We start from the raw sequence: 22,729 nt of genomic DNA, 5'->3' as shown, positions 1-22,729 counted from the left end.
ACTGATATCTTTTATTACTTCAAAATTTTGAAATTCTGACTAATTTCTACAACAATTTTTGTCACAATATTTGGTAATTTTAGCTTTTGAAACATTTTAGGATAATTTTAATTTACCTATAGTAGACAACTTTTCGTATTTAACCTTCTTCTAATTTCTTCTAGTTCTAATTCTTTAACATTCTTTAATTTTTAATTGGCATTAACATACTTCATCTAGCAATTTTTCTAGAAATAAGTAATTTTGATTCCTTTGTTCTCCATTTAAAAAAATATTAATTACTATATGGCTGGTGTTTGAATTTCTAAAAATTATATTGTAGTTTTTGTTAAGTTATATTCATATTCATTCATGAATAAGAAATAATTTACTTATGTGAAAATAAACTCGCATTTACAAATTATATTAGTAGGATACTTAAATTGAGTTAATTAAGAAATACCAATTGCCTATAGTCTATGTAGACCACTTTCAAAAGTTTTTTTTCATACCAATGTGGACCTCGAACTGTTCTCCTGTGAACCCCTGGGGGTCCATCTAGACCACTTTGGGAACCACTGATCTATATTCTGCTAGAACCCTGCAATTTTCTAACACAAATATATTCATTATGTCCTTCCCAGGCTCTATCTGCATACAAATTTCATGTAAATTGGTTTAGCAGTTCATATGTGAAGAGGTAAAAGACATGTATGAAATTACTTTTGTCTTTATACTATAACTAAGGATGTAGTGACAATAAATTTACTACTCTTAATATACTAGCTTATGCCTGCGGGTTTACCCCATGAAAATAAAAATAGACTGGTTCCAGTGGGGTTTTTTTAATGACTTCTTAGTGAACTTCTATGATTCTCAAATTATAGGTGTCTGTCAAATTTTAAATCTCTAGTCCCAGTAATTTAGTATGTGTGTTTGTCTATCAACTGGTACTGTACTGCTTATTAGCGTATAGATCTAATAACTCAGAAACCCATACTGGCCAAATATTATGTTGCTTATTTTAATCAACTTCAAAATAATAGCAGATTCTCCTTGGAACTGTATATTTTTTCTTATATTTTGCATGAGGTATTTAGTAATGAGTTTAAAATGATAATATCACATAACAAATATTTGAAACTAATCCTTTAACCCTTTTGAGAAAAAAATGTAGATAAGTTTTTACGATCTATAAGTTTCTGTTTGCCTCAAATCTACAGGATTTCTTTATTTAAATAATTTATTTAATCAGGTGTTACTTTGCGGAGGTCCAGGGTGTTAATTCGAGTGTTTCAACCGCTACATTTATCTGGTCACATTTTTTATGAATTGGCTGTAGATTTTGATGTTGTTTTCAATTATTTGTTAAGAGTTCCTGTATTTCTACCAGATAACTAAAAAACTATAAGAATATTCGGCCATATTAAATATAATGACCCGAATAACTCACGTCTTAAATCGAGTTTAGCTCGACGTGTTTCGGGCTAATCCGTAGCTCTTCGTCTTCGGAGCAACGCGACTCAGCGGCTGCTGCAACACGCGCACTCACCCTGAGCCGCTGATCGCGTTGCTCCGAAGACGTAGAAGGGCTATGGATTAGCGGAAACATATCGAGCTTAACTCGATTTAAGACGTGAGTTATCTGGGTCATTATTTAATATGAGTGAGTCTCATGGTAGTTTCATGTTCAAAATATTCGGCCATTTTTACAGAAAAGTGTCAGATAAATGAGGCGGTTGAAATGCTTGAATAATCACCCTCCATATCAATGAACTAAAAGATTTTCTTTGCTTACTCGCTACCTTATGATATGCTAAGTTTATGCAAGATATCTGTGTTTGTGCAGTTCTTCCAGCTCCACACTGTAAGAACACACAAACTACACAAACGCATCTATCACCACCATCACACTACACTAACGCGTTTCGAACTCAACCAGAGCTCATCTTCAGAGCAAGACAACCACATGAACCATATGAATGCGCATATTTTACATAAACTTAGCTATCATAAGGTTGCGGGTGAGTGAGCAAAGAAATTCTTTTAGTTCATTCTTCATTTAATGCAAATATTTAAATTACATGAAAAGTAGGTTACAATTACAGCAGTAGGTGCTCAAACAATGGCCCACATGGTCCACCAATCCCACCAGCAGAAAAACTAGTGGCATACTTATACCTATAGTTAAGTTGTGGTCCTTTCTCCTAGGGCTTAGTTTCTGTCCTACCTAGCTTTCGATCAGGAAGGTAGAATATCTATGGGCTAATAGTTTTTACGCCTCTCAAAAGCCACCACCCTACCTATCTAAATGTTTTAATTTCTCTTGACCACTGGAATGTATGTAGAGCTGCTCCACTCATACCAGTAACATGTAATTTGTATGTAGTATGTAGCATTTTCAGTCAACTCTGGTTAAAACTCGAAAACCCGTGTTTTCCGAAAGATAAAACTAAGCTAGAACGATTGTTCGCCTTTGAAAGCCCTCACGTGTAGCTAATTTAATCGAAACCGTTAAGTATAGCAGTTTCCGAGATCCCTGAATGTAAACTCTATATTGTACAAAATAATTAAACAAACACAATTGACAAACATTGAGATATATGTACAAAGGCGAACTTATCCCTTTAACGGATCTCTACCAGTCAACCTTTGAGTATACAAAGGGCACCTTGTCTCATTTCGTTGTAAAGTTTCAACACAACTAGCACTATAACTTGTGTTGCGAGACAAACAATAAATAGCGGTATACTATACTTAAAATTCAGTACCTACTTATGTACTATCGTGTCAGATATGTTTTGTAAGTTAACTAAGTATTATGTACGTTAGTGCTTGTGTAGGTTAACTAAGTATTATTAGTGCTTGGTGGATCTAAGTCTCAACTCAAATAAGCGAACTAAGAGCTAAGCTTTGTAATCCGGTGTGATTCAACGTCTCCAGAAATAGAATAGGTATTCAGCGAGGGCTGGCCTACCTCGTTTGAAAGGACGTGGAAATAGGACAGGGGTAAAAGCGTAGGTATTTTTTTCCGCTTTAGTTTCTCGAGCATGGTTTTGTTTTGTGTGTAAATTATTGTTCAGATAAAATTCACTAGGGGATATAAACCTCTCAATTCTTAATGAGCGGAGATGAGCTCTTGCTTGTGTCTACCTGCACACATCGTTTAATATTAGTTTCGAAAATATTTGTAAAACTAGAATAAGTACAGATGAATATCCACCCATCCATTTGCTGGTTGGCAGTTACTAATTAGCATAAGCAAGCAGTCCAACGCAGTAACGTATTTAGGTAGGTATAAGTAAACAGCAATATTTCACAGACAAAAAAGAAGAGACGATTTGTCATCACTAGTCATCCAGCGACCGTTAAACAAGTTCCTACCAGCCAATGAGAAAGTTATTTTTTTCGTTCGAAGTTTAAATTTAAATTGACAACGACCGTTGGCCGCAAGGCCGACTGCAACCGTTGGTGCTAGTGACTCATCTTCCGCACTCAAGATGTTCTATAATTTGATCTTGCCTTTGTTATACCTACTTATGTAGGTATAAAATTTTTGCTCACAAGTTTATGAAACGACTGTTACCAGACAAATTAACTCGGACCACTATAGGTCTGTGGTCTGTATCTAAAAAACTACTATATGTATACTATACATATTCCTATTTAGGTGTAACTATTAAACCTAAGGCTTTGAGGAACGTAAGTAAGATTAAACTACTATTACGCGGAGTGATGCCAAATGTGGATAGTTGAAATAAAACTACTTTCTGGAAATGAGATGTAATTTAATCTTTCATTAGATAGGTACATTAATTTCAACCTAAAGGCGCCAAAACATGTATCTGATTGGACCTATGGTGTTTGATAAGTGTGATAGATAACTAAAATTCTTATAGTACCTACCGATTCCGCTTTCTCGCAAATACCCAATTCGTATTGCGCCGAAGTAACACTTTCCCAGTGTATTCATCAGGGTCCTCCATCGATTTTTCCCGAAGCCAAACTCAAGGTTGTCTGGCTCCTGAGAGCAGGCTCGCTGAACTCGCTTATTGTCAACAGATGTTTGTATGTCGATGATTTATTGCTTTCAACGTTTTTGTCATTTACTTTTCTTATTACGACGTGCAATAGGCATTCATGTTTGCATAAATAAAAATATATGTATTATGAACTTAATGTTTTTTCGTATTATGTATTGAAAACGTTTTGAATTTATTTAACCTCTCCGCGGAATAAAATTATTAGAAAGATGCTGCCCGTATATCTCTGCATAAGCAAAAGGTGGACTTGCAATATATTGAATATGTATTTGATAACATTTTGAGTGAATATATCCGAAATTACAATTTTTTTTCTTGGTGAAATATACATCCCACACTGCCTTGTTTAGTTTGCGGACTATTAGAGAGGGTGGACTTAATCACCGATTACTTTCCTACTGTTCTTGTCAAATGGTCCGTGAAAACAGAGGATTTATGGTTCATTGACAACCCATGTATCAAATAACCAGTATGAATAAACATTATCACATTAAACACGAATAATCGTTAAACACGAATTTTCGAACGATAAAATAAGTAAAATAAATAAATGTAACGAAGTTTGACTTAAGTATATTTCTTTTTATTACGTCATGATTTTGTTCTACATAAGAACCTCTAGTAAACCTTTCGAAATGCCATTCTGTTTTGGAATTACACATTTTCTCATTGGTAGCTCGTTTGAGTTCAAATTATGGTATTTTATAAAAATATTACACAAGCACCACTTAATATCTGAAACAGCAATATTGTCCCGTTTGAATTGAACGTTCTAAAAACGTTATTAAATTGACACTAAGAGGCTGAATTCTCGAAGGGGAGGCCTTGATTAAAAACACGGCCGGAGAAGCAATCGAGGTAAATTCCTGTACAACGGGATAATGCAATTTCTCGAACCCCGCCGCCTAATGGGTCGTTTCGGGAAGTTTATTCGTTCATTTCTGTGTAAAAAACCGGGAAGATCGATGTTCTTGCACATGAAGACTCCCTAAATATTACTGTAATAATCGCAGTGAAAATAAGGTTAGATGTTAACGATAGTAAATAAGTGATAGTGACATGATTTAACAGTAAAGTTATTTCCAAATTCAATTCTGATTATCTCATAGTAGTCTGAAATCTAAGACAAACAGTCAGATATAATAATAATAGCTATGCAAGCGTGTGCCTTAGAAGTCGGTTAATGAAATGTAAACGCAAGTCCCAAATGAGGAAACTTGAAGAAGTCATGACTCGAAGTAATAGCCTAAGAATGTAAACGATCAGAAGGTCATGATATACATAATCAAACACATTTCCAACGACCTTCATAAATAAATTGCAAGTACTGGGTTCAACGCCTGAGATTGGCTTACACTATTCTTTGAAAATAACAGAAGCACTAAAGCCGTCAATATAAACTAGATTGTCGCCCACGGCACTTTTAGCCACTTTCTCATGAATCTGCAGAATTGGTATCTGAATTCTAAAATTTCAGTAAACTAAATTGATGAATAGATATTATGCTTCATCTACATTTTTAGTCGATCCTATACAACGATATACTAGTGCGATAGTAGCCTTCTTATTTCAAAGCTGTTCATTATTATTATATAAGGTATTGGTAAATTAAATCTACGTATATAGATTTATTTCAATTTATTATATTATCTCATTCGCAGTACCTATATAAGTATAATTATTCACCATTTTACTACTCATCTGTGTCTGATGATTAGCCTGCAATAAAAAAATATCGTCTACGAATGAGTTCTGGGTTAAAATTCAAGAACTTATTTTCAGTTTTACTCGAGAGGATGCATGCTTCTTTAAGTTTTTGTTTGTATTGCAAGCAGGTTATTGCGATAAAACTTGATTGAAACGTTGGCAGTTTCTTAAAATTAATCCTTATTCATCGATCAACATTAATTTTAATATCATTCAATACATCACTTCTATTCAGAAGAAATTGAGCCCAATAAGACACCTACACCACTTTCTATAGTTATAGGTGAATCAGCAACCGGGTTCCTCGATGCAATGAAAGCTGGTTCGATTCCAGAAAAGGCAAGACGTGGGCGAGTGGTCTTGCTGCGCCCACACGACACTTACCCACTATACGTACACATGGCATTACAAACTTATCTTACAAGCCAACAACGGCGCCACCGTCTTCCTGCACACTATTTTTATCTTTATCAGCGGTAGTTTATATTTTGGCCACCTCTTCTCATTGCGGTGGTGGTTTAAGTTTTTGCATCTTTCTTTATTATGCGCTTTTTTAGCGCGCTGCTCAACTACGAGGTCATAAGTCATTGAACTTGATACGCATACGGTTTAAAACAGATGCAAAACAACAGCGACTTAATATTTACTTACCTACCTTTTTGTAAGGTATAAGAAGAAGAAGTAGGGATAACACTATGTTCTTTCATCCCTGGGATTAAAATTGTGTTTGAATAACATTTATGTTTAAGTAGGCCCTTTACGATTTAAACATAGTTCACTAATGTATTCGTATTTATTTTTTAAGTATCAGATTATAAATAGAACATTATAACTCTGAAATCGGGTATCATAATCACAGCTAAAAACAAAACAAACCTAAGCGATTACAAATTATTACCCCAATAAAATGTTAACTTCAATAAATACAAAATAAACCACACAAAACAACAAAATACAAAGATACAAAGGAACCATTTAATTTTACAAAAATTACACACTAAATGCCTTTCATGGAAAACTTAATTTCTGCTAAAATTACATTTCTGGTCGTAGATATGTACATGTATTAAAACAGAACACAAAATAAGTAAGTATTCAAAAGAAACTTTTTAAACATTACCATTAGACAATGTAATGTAGACTATTTGTTGAGGTGTTATGTTTGTTACACTTTAAATCCGAAACTTAACGGTTTCCCATTTCGATATGAGTAATATTTGAAACAATGCCGGGTCGACAAACTGGCTCTTGCAAATACATCAACAGCTAATGAAATTGAGGACAATATCTTAAAACCCCAATGACCTGGTCATTGTGGCAATCTTTGGGGGATGCCTATATCCAGCAGTATATTCGGATGATGATGATGATGAAATGATGATAAAGCAGATAAAGTATCTAAGTACATATTTTATTCTATCACTTGATTGCTTTACTCGTAAATTCAATACCAGTCAGTCTCGTACCAAGTCAAGTGAATGACTCGAATTCCCTAATGCTCGGAGGATAAATAATAAATTCCATTTCCTTCGATGTGTTACAGCCTTCTACTACTTAGGATTTGCAACTGGGCCATACGCAACAAATTTGTTAAGGGAATTGTCGGGTAATGTGTTTCATATTGGTTTGTACAAATTAGGTTTAATTCTTGACGCTTGAGTTGCATAAGCTCCGATCTGAAGATCCGACGAAATTGACTTATTCACATTACGGTTATAATGAGTTGTTTCTCTATCTACTACACTGACACTTATGTTTCTATCTCTTTCCGTTGAGGGGATATTTTAATGCATAAGGTCGGATCTGACTTTTCCAAATTACACAGACGCATTAGGACTAATTATAATTAGATTATTTATCTTCCCAGTTTAATACCATTTAAGTGTCATTCCTCAGGCAGGGTTGAATTTCCTAGCTAGCTATTAGAACAAATAATCTAACTTTTAATTCTATATTTTACTAATTGCGGATAGCCTAGATATATCTTAAGCCATCTACAAACAAAAGCCATTTATTTTCATGAAGCAAAAGTGGTCTTTACCACACAACTTCTCACAACAATCAGTTCTTGAATGATAGTAATTGCAGGTTAGCTTCTGAAATTTATATTAAAATGATTGCGGTTTGCTGTCGCGTCTTATGACATCATTGGAGCGTCGAGAAGATTATTTATAACGGTTTTTAATTGTGCCACAGACTTAACAAGTTTTCAACACGACTTTGCTTTGAAATGGGAAGTTTCGGTTCATATGACCTTACGAGACGTGTTTGTTCATTAAAAATTAGGCCTCAGCTAAAAATATTTTTTTCGTTAATACGATTAATGACAAAATCTATCACTAAGTCCTTATTAGCATTGAAACCTAAATACGATTGTACAATTAGATTGCAAGTGAAATTCCGTTACAGTTCTATTAATTCTCTAACCTATCATATTATTCAAGGGTGGGCCATTAATTCATACTTTATTGCCGGTATAAATCCCTAGTTGAGCTTTTAGGAGTTTTTTATTATCGTACCAAGGGTCTAACAGTCTCGTCAGCCTGTTTTATTAAAAGTAATTTGACCTTCCGCTGTGTCTGTCTGGCTCTGGCCACGTTTTTCATCTTGAGTGTTCTTGTTCACCACAGATTTGTCAATGAAATTATCCATTTAGATTTTGCAGCAAAAGTAACAAATTTGTGCTATCCGCCTTTTCTTGCATTAGATTTAAGGCGCGGCTGCTTCGCTGCTTAAAAAACGGTGACGGCACGGAATCGCAGTGACGCACCGTATAGGCACCGTTTTTATCGCATGCTCTCCTCACCGCTGCTTAAAATACGCAAACGGTGCGGAATCGCAGTGACGTGCTGTAAACGTCACGACTTTTATTCGGTAAAGACCTAAAGTTTACGACACGTCACTGCGATTCCGTATTTTAAGCAGCGGTGTGGAGAGCATGCGATAAAAACGGTGCGCATACGGTGCGTCACTGCGATTCCGTGCCGTTACCGTTTTTTAAGCAGCGGTTTGGTCGCAGCGCACCTCTCGCAGGAAATCGAAATATTAAGACGTTATTTTCTAATTAGCCAGAAATTATTGATGCGTTGATTTATTCACCTTACTTCTTAGTCAACTAACAAGAAACAAATTACGATAATTGTCTTAGTGTTTGACATGTTAATGGCCCAATAAATGACACCCTACAGTGATATAGAAATATAGATGGCAACTACTGGGACAGTGACCAGAACGTTGACGTCTACCTTAAATAAATTAAAGAATTTCAGCTGCAAGTGCACGATTTCACTTACAAACTCTAGCAGCAATTAGATTCACACGCCAAAAGTCGGCAAAAAAACTCCGCTATGGTCCAGAATTATTACGTGTGTCTGGAGAAACATCCAATCAGAAACGTTGGACTGAACCCAAGTCCACCTTCCAGACCCTTAATGTCGTATAGGACTAAGTATTCTGTGCCTCTTATGTCATTTTATATTGCTACTGTCAAATTTTTCTACGCTAAGGTTCATCGCGCATGACCTAGCGATGACTGGCAGCGGGGTGAATAATCTATAGCGTGTGTTCTGCTGCTGTAAATTGTAGCTGGCGAATACAACGGTGCCTTTGATTGAGCCGGGTTGTCTACACAATAATTGGTAATACATATGTATAACACATCGAGCCGGAACTACATTCAGCTGCCTAAAAAATGTATTATTTTATTAGTTTCCAAGCTCTATGGAAAACTTTCAACACTTTGTGTGAATCACAAATTTGTGTAGATGCAGTTTTTGAAATTGTTTTTTTTTGTACGACCGTCTTGTATTGCACCGTTTTTAACCCCCGAGGCAAAAAAAGGGGTGTTACAAGTTTGACCGCTATGTGTGTCTGTCTGTGGCACCGTAGCTCTTAAACGGGTGGACCAATTTGAATGCGTTTTTTTTTAATTTGAAATAAGGTTTTCTAACGATGGTTCTTAGACTTCACATGCAAGTATGCCTTTCTCTGTCTAGTCTTAAATTTCAAACCTTTGTAACTTAGTTTTAAGTAAGGGTACGTATCATAAAAAATGTTATTCCGTTAGATGACACTAATTGAAAAGCTTTGATTTATAAAATAAAATAAATAAAAAAATTGCCACGTACCGTGTTACGGGATACGGGACCTAATAGTGCCAAATAAATAAAAACATTATTAGAGTAGTTACCATTATTAGTAAAAAATATTGTAAAATCAACTAAAAAAACAACAACTACGTGTTTATTGATAAACAGGACAAATGAGAATACGGGACGCGATACATAAATAGGTATAGTGATTAGTGACAGTCTCGTATAGGTATACGAGACGTATGGTAACCCTAATCATGGTTGAATCATTTGCCAAGCTCGGCTATTGTTGCAAATCTTTTGCTTGGGTCGTGGGAGGCTGAAAACCACTCTAGATACTAAATCGAGCCGATAAAATAACAATAATGATTTAGTCATCGTCATCAGTGTAGTATTAAAGGTTAGTTGGACTGTTGGACGAGTCGCAAGTTTATAGCAAAGTCATTTACTTACTGTGATCCATGTGACATTTGCAGATAGTGAGTGACATCAAAACCGTAAATTTTTTGGCTGTAAAATAACCCATGGTGTCCTTATGCATTTAATATATGTATGTATGTAGGGTGGGCCAAATGTCGTGCCGCTGAGTGTAGCATTTCCGTGTATTATTCGTAGTTTTTCTTTTTTCATTTTGTATGATGTAATGCCCAAAAATGCTAAAATCTAAAATAATACTAAAATTAATACCTTTGAACTGTTAGTAGGTATGGCACAAAATATTCCTCGAATCTAGTTCCGAGTTGCAAAATAATACGATTTTGCGCTATCCGGAATGTGAAGCGCTCTTTTATGTGTCCTTGGGGGCACGCAACGTAAAGCTTAAACCCCTTAGTTGATTTGTATAACTGAAAAGAGATGCAGCAACTGCCCAAATCCACGAATTGAAAATTTTACATCAAGTTTTGTGATTAATAATGCTAGTACCTGACTGAACTCTAAGAAACAGGTTTTACCAGAGATAACGCCTGGCTAGATCGATTGTTCGCCCTCCGAAACCTCTACAATGTAACCTGTATAATTTCATCGAAATTTATAGAGCCTTTTCCGAGATCCCCGAAAAAAAAACGAGAATTTCTGTTTTGAAAGTCTGGTTTATATATGTAACTAAACTACCCTATTACCCGCGACTCGTATCGCTATCCCGCGGGAACTATGCCATTTTCCGGGATAAAATCTATCCTATGTCCTTCCCCAAGACTCAAAATCTGTCTGTCTACTGAATTTCATCTAAAACGGTTCAGCGGTTTGGACGTGATGAAGTAACAAACAAACAAACAGACTTACAAACTTTCGCAATTATAATAATATAGTGAGAATTAGTGGGATGTTATATGTTGTACATGCAGAAAACCCAAACCCTATATCTCAATAGTATCTCGCGTTAACCAACAGTCATCAATTTGATTTATATTTAGAAAAATGTTTTGTTTAAGTACTAAAAATTCACTAGTATTAAAAGTTTCTTGCATTGCATCCCACTGCCACTCTTTCGAACCTCAACAAAACTGGGGACAGTTTGCATACTTTAGCATTAGCCCTTAAATAATCTGTAAATGCAAACCAAAGTCACTTAGCGGCCGTTGTGGGGTTAATGTTAAACTAGTTTTGCATTATGCATCAAGTACAGGGTAACAGCATTCAAAACGGAAGTCCGTCTCCGTGTCTCTTGCTTGTCCACCAAACCAGCTAGCCCCCAGACCCTACAGGATGTGCGCTATCTTGTTATTAAGTTACTTTACTAATAGCAATAATAGCATCTTCTCATGGAAGAGAGAAATATCAAATTTCTAATGAGTGAATAAAAAAGCATTAAATTATAAAGAACTATCCATACTGTTTATTGAATTTCTGAAATTGACTGTAATTATCTTTACCCCTTTATGTGTGGCATTGCATTCAAGGGTGACTAATGCAGTTCCGAGAAGCAGTGTATTGATTTAACTTGTCAGACAATACCTAGCGTTTAAAAGCAGTGCTTGAAATGTAAGTTTAACAAGGAGTATTTCAATGCCTTTTTACTGACACTTAATTATATTAAAAGGGAAATGAAATGCTTAATTAAATAATGAATATGACCTAAAGCTAGAGAATAATGATCATGCGATCATACGTCTGGTCATTTAGCACTTTATACGTAGTGGCAATAGTTTTATCTTTGCAGAAAGTAGTGGCAGAATACAATACCCTTTTATCGTCTAACATCTCCGACATGATTCCCCTTTTATCTGAGAAGTGCAATTAAAGCAGCCGGACAGTCACAGGACATGTTTTATTTCTACTTAATCCCATTTCTGATAACGTGAAGGAAAACAAAGCGACGTTGTTTGACCGATAGCGATGACCTGAGGTGAATCACTACTGTTATTAAACATTGCCGTAAACATCATCCTTCCGCTTGGTTAACTTTATAATGTATAGGAAATCGAACAGTGGACGCCGACAAATTACATCCGCAATATTGTGCTCGGGGTTCGAAGTTTTCTGTCGCGCTAGGCTTGCGTAGAAACAGTTTTCGTAAGCTTTGTTTTGTTGTATAACAACTTTTATTGCTTTACTGTCATTCAGTGCAAATGGAAAATCGTCCACTTGAATTGACAATTTTGAATTTGGATCAAAATGAATACCATCCAGAGTTTTTTTTAATAAATTTTACTACTTTTGTTTTAAATTTGTTTCCTTCGCACATTTCCACATTTTGGAAATAATAGCTCTACCGTTATCTAAGGGAAAAAAAATAACCGTTTTTACGACATACGAATTTGTGTTTTACGTGGTGCAACAAATTACAGTAAATCCTTTTATTGTAGTGTTGTGTTACTCATTGTATTAATATTAGGTTTCAAATTCGCTGACATTTTCATGCTCATTCGGTAGTAATACGCTGTTCTGACCGGCGATAAACGGTCCCATCTTAATGATGGACATATGGTTTTACGATGAGGCAGCAGCGATTCAGATGAGGTGTGGATGAAGCATTTGATTGAATCATACGCGATTATAAATACTGCAAGTGTTATGACGCTTCGACTTTTATTTGAAAGCCTTGCTACATAGATATTATATGAAATTTATCGCAAACAAACTATTTATTAATTTATGGAAACATCGAGAGAAGCGGCAATATTTGTACATCTTTACAAAATTGATTGCAAACACATTTATGCGGTCCTAGCGTTGGCTTAAAGACGATATTTAAATTATGGAATATTTGAAATACCTGCTGAATAAAGCTTTTGAACGGTGAAATTTAAAAATAGATTTGATGCGCTAAAAAGGGAATAAAGGTTTATAGATATTTTTACCATGCCGAATTATTAAAATCAAAAATGCAGATTATTGGCAATCCAATACATTTCTGGAATGAAGCTTAAAAAAACCAAATGATGTTTTACGGTTTTACATTATAAATCCTTTTAAAGGAAAAAACTAAGATTTCTGTATGCAAAAAACAAGCGTGTCTTGCTTTCTCTAAAGATTGACGAAAACTTGCCCAAACTTTTATGGCTATTACTTTTAAAAAAAAATATGTGTCCATTTTTAACAACGAAGAAAATATGTTGAAGGTTACGGTACCGTTGTCACATATGAGATTGTAATTCAAATAGACGAATAAAAGAGGGTTGACAATAATGACGGTGTGAAATCAAAGTATCGACACCCTAAGAGATTAAATCAAATAGACCAAAACAAACAACGGCAATAAAGACTCAATACAAAGGAAGGACCTTGAATATTATTCAGGACCGATATCAAATTGATGTTCTGCCGAACGCTGGGGCCGATACCTCTTATTATGGATTTCTTTTTAATATTAATGAGATAAGCGATCGCCGTACAATCTGCCTTTGTAGGAGTAGACAATTTGTCGTCTCTATTCTCTTTCACATTGAAAGCGCCGATTTGAATAACTAAACGCTTCGGATAAATGTTTTACGTAATAAAGCTATTCATTTTGTTATAATGTATACGCCCAAATTCAACTTCTGATTGTAACTTTGTAAAGTTTTTGGATCCAGATACGGAGAAACTTTTCCCAGAGTAGTGTGTACTGTGTAACAGCCCAGCCATATGGTGTCTTGAGTTGGCATGACAGGACTGCAGGACGTTTGCTTGTTTCTGTAGTAAAATCTTGGAACTTATAGCTTCAATTATTTGTGCCCTCATTTTTAATGCTACTAATTTTTATTTTGTATTCCTTTTCACTCGATTTCTGCATATTCTATGAAATCCGAACATCAAAGAATTGAAAAACAGGTTCGTCAAATCCCTCATGATTTTGATGTCCCTCGTCAATATTAATGACGTACCTTTCGAACTCTGATTACTTACGACGGAACGTGATGTTCATCAAAATGAGAGTTATACCGTGACCAAATCCTAATTATTACAGATAATATTAAAATGGAATGGAGCTAATCCATACTTCCATACTTATTAATATTATAATAATGCGAAAGCGTGTGTGTGTTTGTATGTTTGTCCGTCTTTCACGTCGAAACGGAGCGACGGATCGACGTGATTTTTGGCATAGAGATAGTTTAAGGACCAGAGAGTGACATAGGCTACTTTTTATCCCGGAAAAATGTACAGTTCCCGATAACCGAATTCCACGCGGGCGTAGCCGCGGGCAAAAGCTAGTGTCTTAATAAAAAATTTCTCCTCAGCTATGCACAAATACATAACGAAAGGTATTTATTATCAACTCCATGAAAACGCGACGCCATGTTTCATAGGTACTTAATATTCTTCAAATATCTTGTTCCGCAGTACACAATATGTTGTTCAAGTTATTTAACTCACGTATTTACGTGCTTTGCTTCATGTATACCTAGAGAGAGTAAGATACCTAGTGGAAGAAAAGTTATCAAATTCGGGATAGAGTTGACCAGAACGAAACGGCGGCAGTCAACGCTGTTGTTATCAGCTGTGTCTCTGACATAACGTTGAAATGCGATGTTTAAACAAAGCCTAAAACGAAGCAAAATCGATACGGGCACCGTCGCAGGCGGACGCGCGCCGCCGCCTCCAAATTATATTCTTAGCCAAATCCAGCCGGCACGTGACTCAACTTGTTGCCGCTCTTTGAGGGAACAAAGATATACATTATGCACCGCTATGTAATAATAGGCTAAGATGGAAATTATGGAATTATTAATGTAAGCCCCATGTTGGGCGCCACGCTCATCAAAAAGTGACTACTTAATTACTTTCTACTATTTATAGTCAAAATGTAATACTTAGTTACTAATGTTTGAAATGGATTACTTGAGTTTTTAACAGACTTAAAAAAGGAAGAAGTTATTAATTGTTTTTTTTTTTATTTTTGTTGGGGCTACGTTTTATTTAAAAAAAAGTTTGGTTTCTGTTGTTACTTATTATTGACTTGGCATTGCTTTCAGAAACTTAGTCGTTTGTGTTAGTCACCTTATTTATCCCTCGGGTATAGCGGGCAAAGTTTTATTGAGGAAACTAATTTATCACTGCCCTGCCCTGATATAATCTAAAGACTGATCCGAGGGGTTGACAGGAAGCAAAGAAAACTCCCAAACATTTTTCTGTATCCTCCTAAGTTCTCGCGTACTTTATAAAGGACTAATTAACACTAAGAATAACGGCCGAATGTACTTTATAAAGTAAAAATTGTTCATTGAATAAAGAATTCTAAGAATTTTAAAATTATATCCAAAATAACAAAGCAAGTCAACCACGGCCACGTCTAGGTCTTAAACGCTAAGATTGTTAAAAAATGTCAGGACTCGGGAGGATATTTGAATTAGGTTCTGAGTTTTCGTGAACATAATAATATGTTATTCCACAGCTCGTATTCGTTTTAATTTGATCGTAACTTTAGAATTTTCAATTAAGATTGGTTTTTGGAGTCTTTGTATTTTTTATTTCAACTCCAAATTTTGTTACTTTTACGGCCATCCCGTAAAATCCATATCGAAAATACAAACTGAAACATAGATGCACAGAAAAACCTGAAAAAGAGACCAGCGCTGGGAATCGATCGATGGATCGATGGGGTGAGCGGTTAGTTCCGATGGCGTGCTGAAAGTTTCTCGATAAGGGCTAAAGGATAGATGTCGCTAGTATCGCTGCTTAAGTGACTAAATAAGAAACAAACAAGCTGGGATATGTGGTGCATAGGAGAAATTTGTGTCTGTACTCCTGTCTAGTGGTGGTGTAGCGGTATAGCACGCAGCACGGAATGCTGAGAACCTGGGTTCGATTCCCAGCGCTGGTCTCTTTTTCTGGTTTTTCTGTGCATCTATGTTTCAGCTTGTATTTTCGATTTATAATTTTCTTAAATTTGAACATAGCTGTTGTAATAAATAACTGTTATTTTTATAAAAATCAGTAGGTATATTACTTATGATTTACGATTAATTCGTAAATTACTTATGTGCTAGTGTGCTACTACAACGGGCAGTCAGTCAGGCGGACGCCTGGAGCGGTATTCCCGCGGCACCGCGTGTATGCAACGTCTGACTGAGGCTCAGTGCTGGAATTCCCAGTTATTACCGCAGGGGGACGCGGTCTTGGGGTTGATGCCCGCATCGATCCGCCGCACCAACGCCGGTGTTACCGGTGCACGAGGTTACTCTACCATTACCACTGCAGACAGTAAAAAAAATAGTTACACCGAAATAATTTACTAGATAATTTTAAGTCGCAATGAACCAATGAAGTGATCCTATTGAAAACCCAATTGAATCCTCCAGAAACGCCTCCTAACCTAATCGAAACGAGACGGTTTATGCGATATGGATGGAAAACCGAGAGGGTGTTAGTAAATTCATTGATGAACGATTTTGAGTACCGGAAATCAATCGGAAGCAATTCGAGTGGCGAAACAAATTCAGCGTGGCTTGCTGGCCGTTAATTGGCTGCGGGCGGTGGCGCCGAGACGGCGGCGGAACCTCCGCATGGTACCCCCTCTGAGCCTCCCCCCCGACAACTCGCTGTTTTTATGAGCGAGAAAGCCCGCGAGACCCTCACGAGTCTGGGCGGCTCTTAAATTAGTTTGTCTTCCCCGACCTTAGGCCTCTATAGTAGCTAGGTGCGGATTCAGCTAGAATTTGTCAATCTGAACTGCAACTTGATCCACACTGTTGATTACAGCTTTTTCTGTTTCTTATGTTGCTCCTCTGTTCAGTAATATAGGCTGTTACATTAAAACTTTAATATCCATAAAAGAAAAAGGTGCACAAGGGTTGGTTCTTCACGCCATCGTTTCAGGGGAACGCGACACAACGTAATAGATGTCGCGGGTGACATTATTTTTCCATTTGGTAGGCTTATTTTCTTGCACGGGTTATCAAGTTAAGGTTAGGGGCGGCAGCGCGCATGGGGTGTCGCGGGGTGGGTCCGCAGGGCGGGGTGGCGGGGCGCGGGGTGCTCCTATCGACCGACTCCCTCCCCCCTGCCGCGACTCAGTTTCCGGGCGAGAGTCGCGCAGTCCGCCCGCGCCGTGCCGCGACTCCATTACGTTAGATAGACAATTTTAATCCTTCACCATGCTGATAGGACTCGTTCGGGACTCGGTGATGCAGTGCTTCTGTCACTCGTGCAGAGCACCGGTTCTACCTGCAGGTTGGGAGGAACCTTCCACTGGACGCCGGTCACTTAATGTTTATCGGAATCGGCGACGCCGTCTACTGTCACATCGAAGACAAACGCCCATTTGTTGACTGCTTTTCCTTACAATTCCTTAATATTTGTATTGTTTTCTACTCTTCTTTCAGGGGTTTATTCGTCCCTATCGTCTGTTTCTGTTGTTACAGAAGTCTACGTGATTGTGGTCAGCATGTTGAATTGAAAACGATGATGAGCACGGAACTTATAATAATATACTCTCTAGACATTAAGATATCAAATGTCCATAATTTCCATTTGGTGTATAGTAGTAACATTAACTAGAGTATTAAGTTGTTTTCAAGCTTTGCTGAAATGTGCAGTCTTAGCTTAGACAAGACAAGACCTTCATTCTTTGATTTGGAAAATACTCTTCTAGTTTTCTCTTCACAAAATAAACACCTTAGTATCCTTCAAACACTGGAAAGCGTTTACGTCACAAAAATGCCGGCCGGCGAACGTAAAGCTGGCCGGTGCTGGTTTGTTGAATTCTCCTTGACAATAACGTGCACGTGGTCTGTCGGTATTTTCCAGACACCTGAAGAGGGGAATGTTGCATGTCTCTTCCATAGAATGTCCAATTAATTTTCCCAGAGCTCCAAACACCCCCTGTCATAATCTGTTGGTGTTACTAAGAACTTTGTTGATGAAACCGGCCAAGTTTTGTAAAGTTTTCCGGCGGAGTCGTCATCAAATTAGACGTCTTATTTCTTCGTTGGTGCTTATCAAAGTTAATATAACATAATTACACGAACATTCTACCAATAAAAATGAGCTGAATCGAGATTTGAAAATGATCCCTAGTTCAGATTTATTCCAACTCCCATCATACTCGTAGTCAAGTCATAAGTACGTATCGGTTCGGTCGGTCAGGTTCATGTAGGTTGCGCTGAATGGCTAGAGGCTAGACTAGCCCTATTGATTTAACATAAACTTTATATCGTCCACCATTTTGGACGAAGTAGGTACCACTACATCTGGCCACCATTTTGTGGATACACGCATTATTATACTGGTTTTGTGTTACCGTGAGATTTATTTCTTTTAATTTGATCTCTTTTTGACGTTGTATAATTAGTTCTAGGGACATTGTAAGGGAGTCGTTTTCATTTAATTTCATGAAAAGGGATCATCGGCATCTAATGAAAAATTTATTACTGAAACAACGTCTGTTTTATATCGCCCTTCAAAATTTAACTTGACGTCATGAAATTTTATTCTCTTTTTGCGTCGTATGTTCGAGGCACGTTTTGGAAGAAGGGCTCTTACATAATGCAGGTTGATCGTGCTTTGGCACGCAATGCCGACGTAAAGTAGCGTAATCAGTCGATATCACTTGTCGCAAAGCTTGAAACAGTCTTTTTACCTTATTTAATTAGGGCAGACTTGTTTCGTTAGTAAGATACCTTATTGTTTAATCGAGATCTTATTGTTTTATCTTATATTGTACTTTTGTGTTATTCAGAGCTACTTTGTTCCTTACTTTTTCATCTTCTTTATAACTTATGTATGTTGCTGTCTACTTCAGAACATGGCCTCTCCACGTCCAACGCACGCAACGCTTTCTGAAATTAGATTACATTTACATTGTCGTGACTTCAGTGATTTCCTTGTAGTTGATATCATCATATTCATCATTGTTATCAGAATCAGAAACTTTCTTGTAAATAAGTTTTTGGTAAAATTTACATTTTTAATACAAGCTTTTTTTGCTGGCTGTATTTTTTGTAAACTTTACTTGCATTTCACCCACCCAACCTACATTTGCATACCAAATTTCAAGTCGATGCCATTAACCGTTAAAGAGTTCCGTCCTGCGGAGACGATCCTGGCTGGACTACCAGGATATCACTACCAGATTATTTTATTGTCACGCAATTTACATAAGCATGCCAAATTTCAAGTCAATCCGACTCATGGAAGTTGGTCGAATTTTACTTGCAAGATTTGACTACAGACAGACAGAAAACGGCACTGGTGAAACTAAATAAAAGCTTGTAAAAACGATAACACCGCTAATTTGTACTAGAACCAAAATGGCTGCATAGTAATTTAACATGAAAGTTAAAATCATCAGTCATCTCATCACCTAAAACCTCAAACTGTATCAATTACAGCAAAACTCGCATATTATTCAGATCTAATCATCAAATACTCGTCAAGATACTCGGAGGATATGTCAACAGGCAATTTGTGAAGAGGCATAGGGGATAGCGATTACATAATTGTTTAGGGTGCGATTAACAGTCAAGTTTAATTAACTCAACAAGTTTAGGACCCCTTTGATCCGGGGGGAGCAACAGGAGCGGGACCATGACAATCTATTTGAATTCCGCCTTCCACGCATCATTCTTATAGGGTGCGGAATTGGTGTTAGTCTTGGGGTTTAAATTTATTTTGTTGCTTTGATAGTGTTAGTTAATTGACCGTGATGGTGTTAAGTCCGTAAATTTGATTGAGTTGTATTAATTTCATTAATTGAGTGGCATCGGACGCGCAAACCTTTCGGTCTGGCTGAATGGCGCAAGGCCAGAGGACAGGCATGGGCCTGGGATTCGGACGAGGCGTGAGAGCCTGAACCTGGTAGACAAATACACCCCCAAATACTTGTCACCAAATTTCGCTCAATATAACATTCAAACATGCATACTTATCTATCGTTACACTAACAGTAAGTATGTATTATTTATGCATACTTACGGGTATCTTTATAAGTGATTGCTTTTTCTCGGGCTTGTTCAAGAAACCAGAAACGTGCTTACAAGTTTGTGTTGATGCATTGCAGGTCTGAGGCCGTATTAGGTACCTAACGCTTCTGACGCTCGCGTTCGCAATCAAATGACAGTTTTTGTATGCGAAATCTGTAATTTCATTGCGCAATAGATCCTCTGATCTAAGTTTGCGTGTTTGCAGTCGTTTCGCTACAATTTACATACAGAAATTTACATAACTTCTGTACCGCTTTTTTATTTTTGTTTAGGGATAAAAAAAACATAACGTCGAATTTTACATTGAATGAAATAGATTACAAATGCATGAGCTAATCTTCCGATTAAATTATAATTGTGATTATTTACTTCCCTGCTTCTTGTGCAATTTCTTTCCCCAAAATGAAACATTTTACACATCAATCTACTTGACATGACAGAGTGTTGTTGTTCCATTCCATCTGACAAGCACGTAGCAGAGCAGCGGGCACTTTTAATTTAAAACTTCAACCACGTTCCATTTCATCATTTTCATCACACTAATGATGCCGGCTTGTAAAGCTTTCCAACGTGTATATGGTCTCTGCACTTTCCGTAGACTAGAAAAGAAAGTAACATTGGTAATTTTTAGCAAACCAGGGTTAGTTAAAGGGGTGTGTGCATTTTTTTTTTTTCAGTCTTTCTATTATAAATAAATCTTTTTCATACTTTGCCCACATCTCACCAGCAAAATCAACTGACAGCATTTCGACTGTCTATTTCAAGGTAATTTTGGGGATGATCTGTTGCGTATTCTAATATCAGTCAAGGGGTTGTCTGAAGTTGTCTGAACTCCTGTAAACTGTTCCGCGGTCGCGTTTTGTATTCCCAAAGGCTTTAAATTTACTCTCTCCCCTAGCGAGTTTAAAGCCGGCTTTAAATATTTTATCAGTTTACATGTCGTATCGTGCGGCGCCGGAGGGTCTGCCCTTTCAGCCATAACTGCTATTTCAAACATTTATATTCGATTTGCACAGGGTTTTTTGCGCTCTTCAAAGCTGTGATTGCTTTTAATTGTTATCTGTGATTCTGATATGATTCCGTTTATGATTGAAGAGATTTTCTCTTTGTTACATTTCAAGCCGCCGTAAGCCAACGTAGCAGTTTGATGCAAAAATAAGCTATCATTCACGAATCTTATTGTCTCGTGCTTTAAGCTCGAGGCATCGTTTATCTGCAGTCTGCATCGGCTCACTGCGGTTTTACAGACTTGTTAAAAGTTATCTTAGCGTAATATTTCGTTTTACGCTTGTCTGGCTTCGTTTTTAGTAGACACTAAGAAAACTACGATTGTTATTTTTGTGTACAAGAACCGTAAAGTTGAAAGATATTTGCTCGTCTTGGTGAAACGAATGAGAAGAGAAAACCCAACCCACCTTTGGGTTCGTTTAATTCTTATTTCATCTCATTTGGTTTACGTCAATCATTCCTATTTTTTCTTGTTCACGAAGACCGTGACGAGAAATGCCTAAGACTTATAACAAAAATAGTGACAAATAAAGAACAAGAGGAAAGAAAAGAGTGACGAATTAAAAATGAGACGATATAAAAACTAAACGGAAAAAGAGTAAAACGAGATAGTATGACACCGATTATTGCTATTCGAAATGCATGAGAGGAACGACTGACTAGTAAAAAAACTATTCTGAATTAGTTAAACTAAATTTAACGTCGAAAAATATTTTACGAGTATGTAGGTACCTATGTAAAGTGTGTACACGATAAAATCTGGCCATGCATGATCTGGTTTTACTTTGCAATGAAAGCTAATTTTCAAGCAGCACTTTTTTAAGTAATTAGTGGGTATGACACTAACACCAGATCACGAATGGCCACATTTTTATCGTTTAGGTAGGTACGCACTTTATTATGCACTTTAATGACAAATAATACTGAGCCGAGACTGCAGCTGACCTAGAAATTACGGGTTCGAATCCCACGAGAAGGGGTGATAGCTAGATGAAACTTGTATTTTACCAAAAAACAACTAAAATCTGTGATACTTCCGACCATATAAAAAAGTTATTCGCTACTGTAATCCCGACACTTTCTGCAGCCTTGAGCACCGTCTCCGCATAGTCTGCTGTGTAAACCGGGGCTTAGCTGCCGTGAAGGATTATCCGAGGCCTCTCCGCCATTCCTCTCACGTACTAGCCCCCATCTTCTGTCCCCTGCCTTATTACCTCGCAACTATTGCTTTCTACGAATATAGCAAGTCGAACACCAAACTGCCTAAATGACGATTTATTTTCGTAGTAAATTTTTGGAGTCCCATACGTTTACCGAGTTTGGATGGGGTAGCTTGCAAGTTGTTTCCTCGTGGTGTTTCAGCCCAAAAGTTTCTCAGTTTGACTTAACCAAAAGGTTAAACGACACGGTGGTGTCCACATAACTCTCACGTTAGAGATAATGTCGTTAAACTTAGGTATGTTGTGATTTTGAGTCAGGGAAAAGTACCTAAGTCAGGCAGTAGTAAAGCTAAACAGACTCATGATTATCGATTCACCAAAATAGCAACGTCCTT

At 37.0% G+C, this 22,729-nt stretch overlaps 1 protein-coding gene across 4 annotated transcripts in view; it reads left to right on the top strand.

Moving 5' to 3' along the window:
* The window catches only part of stai (stathmin), a 36,633-nt gene that overhangs the window by 578 nt on the left and 13,326 nt on the right, over nucleotides 1–22,729 (top strand). For 3 of the 4 annotated variants that reach the window (XM_074085224.1, XM_074085223.1, XM_074085221.1), the window contains exon 1: nucleotides 17,264–17,416. The exons of the other annotated variant lie outside the window; for it this stretch is intronic. In XM_074085224.1, the coding sequence (XP_073941325.1) occupies nucleotides 17,341–17,416 (76 nt within the window). In that variant the 5' untranslated portion in view covers nucleotides 17,264–17,340. Of the gene's footprint in view, nucleotides 1–17,263; nucleotides 17,417–22,729 lie in introns of those variants that run through there. 4 annotated transcript variants of the gene reach the window in all.

The sequence above is a fragment of the Choristoneura fumiferana genome, chromosome 3 (assembly GCF_025370935.1).
Source record: "Choristoneura fumiferana chromosome 3, NRCan_CFum_1, whole genome shotgun sequence".
Classification (NCBI taxonomy): domain Eukaryota; kingdom Metazoa; phylum Arthropoda; class Insecta; order Lepidoptera; family Tortricidae; genus Choristoneura; species Choristoneura fumiferana.
Note: the sequence above shows the minus strand (reverse complement) of the source record. Positions and strands in the feature narration are given on the sequence as shown.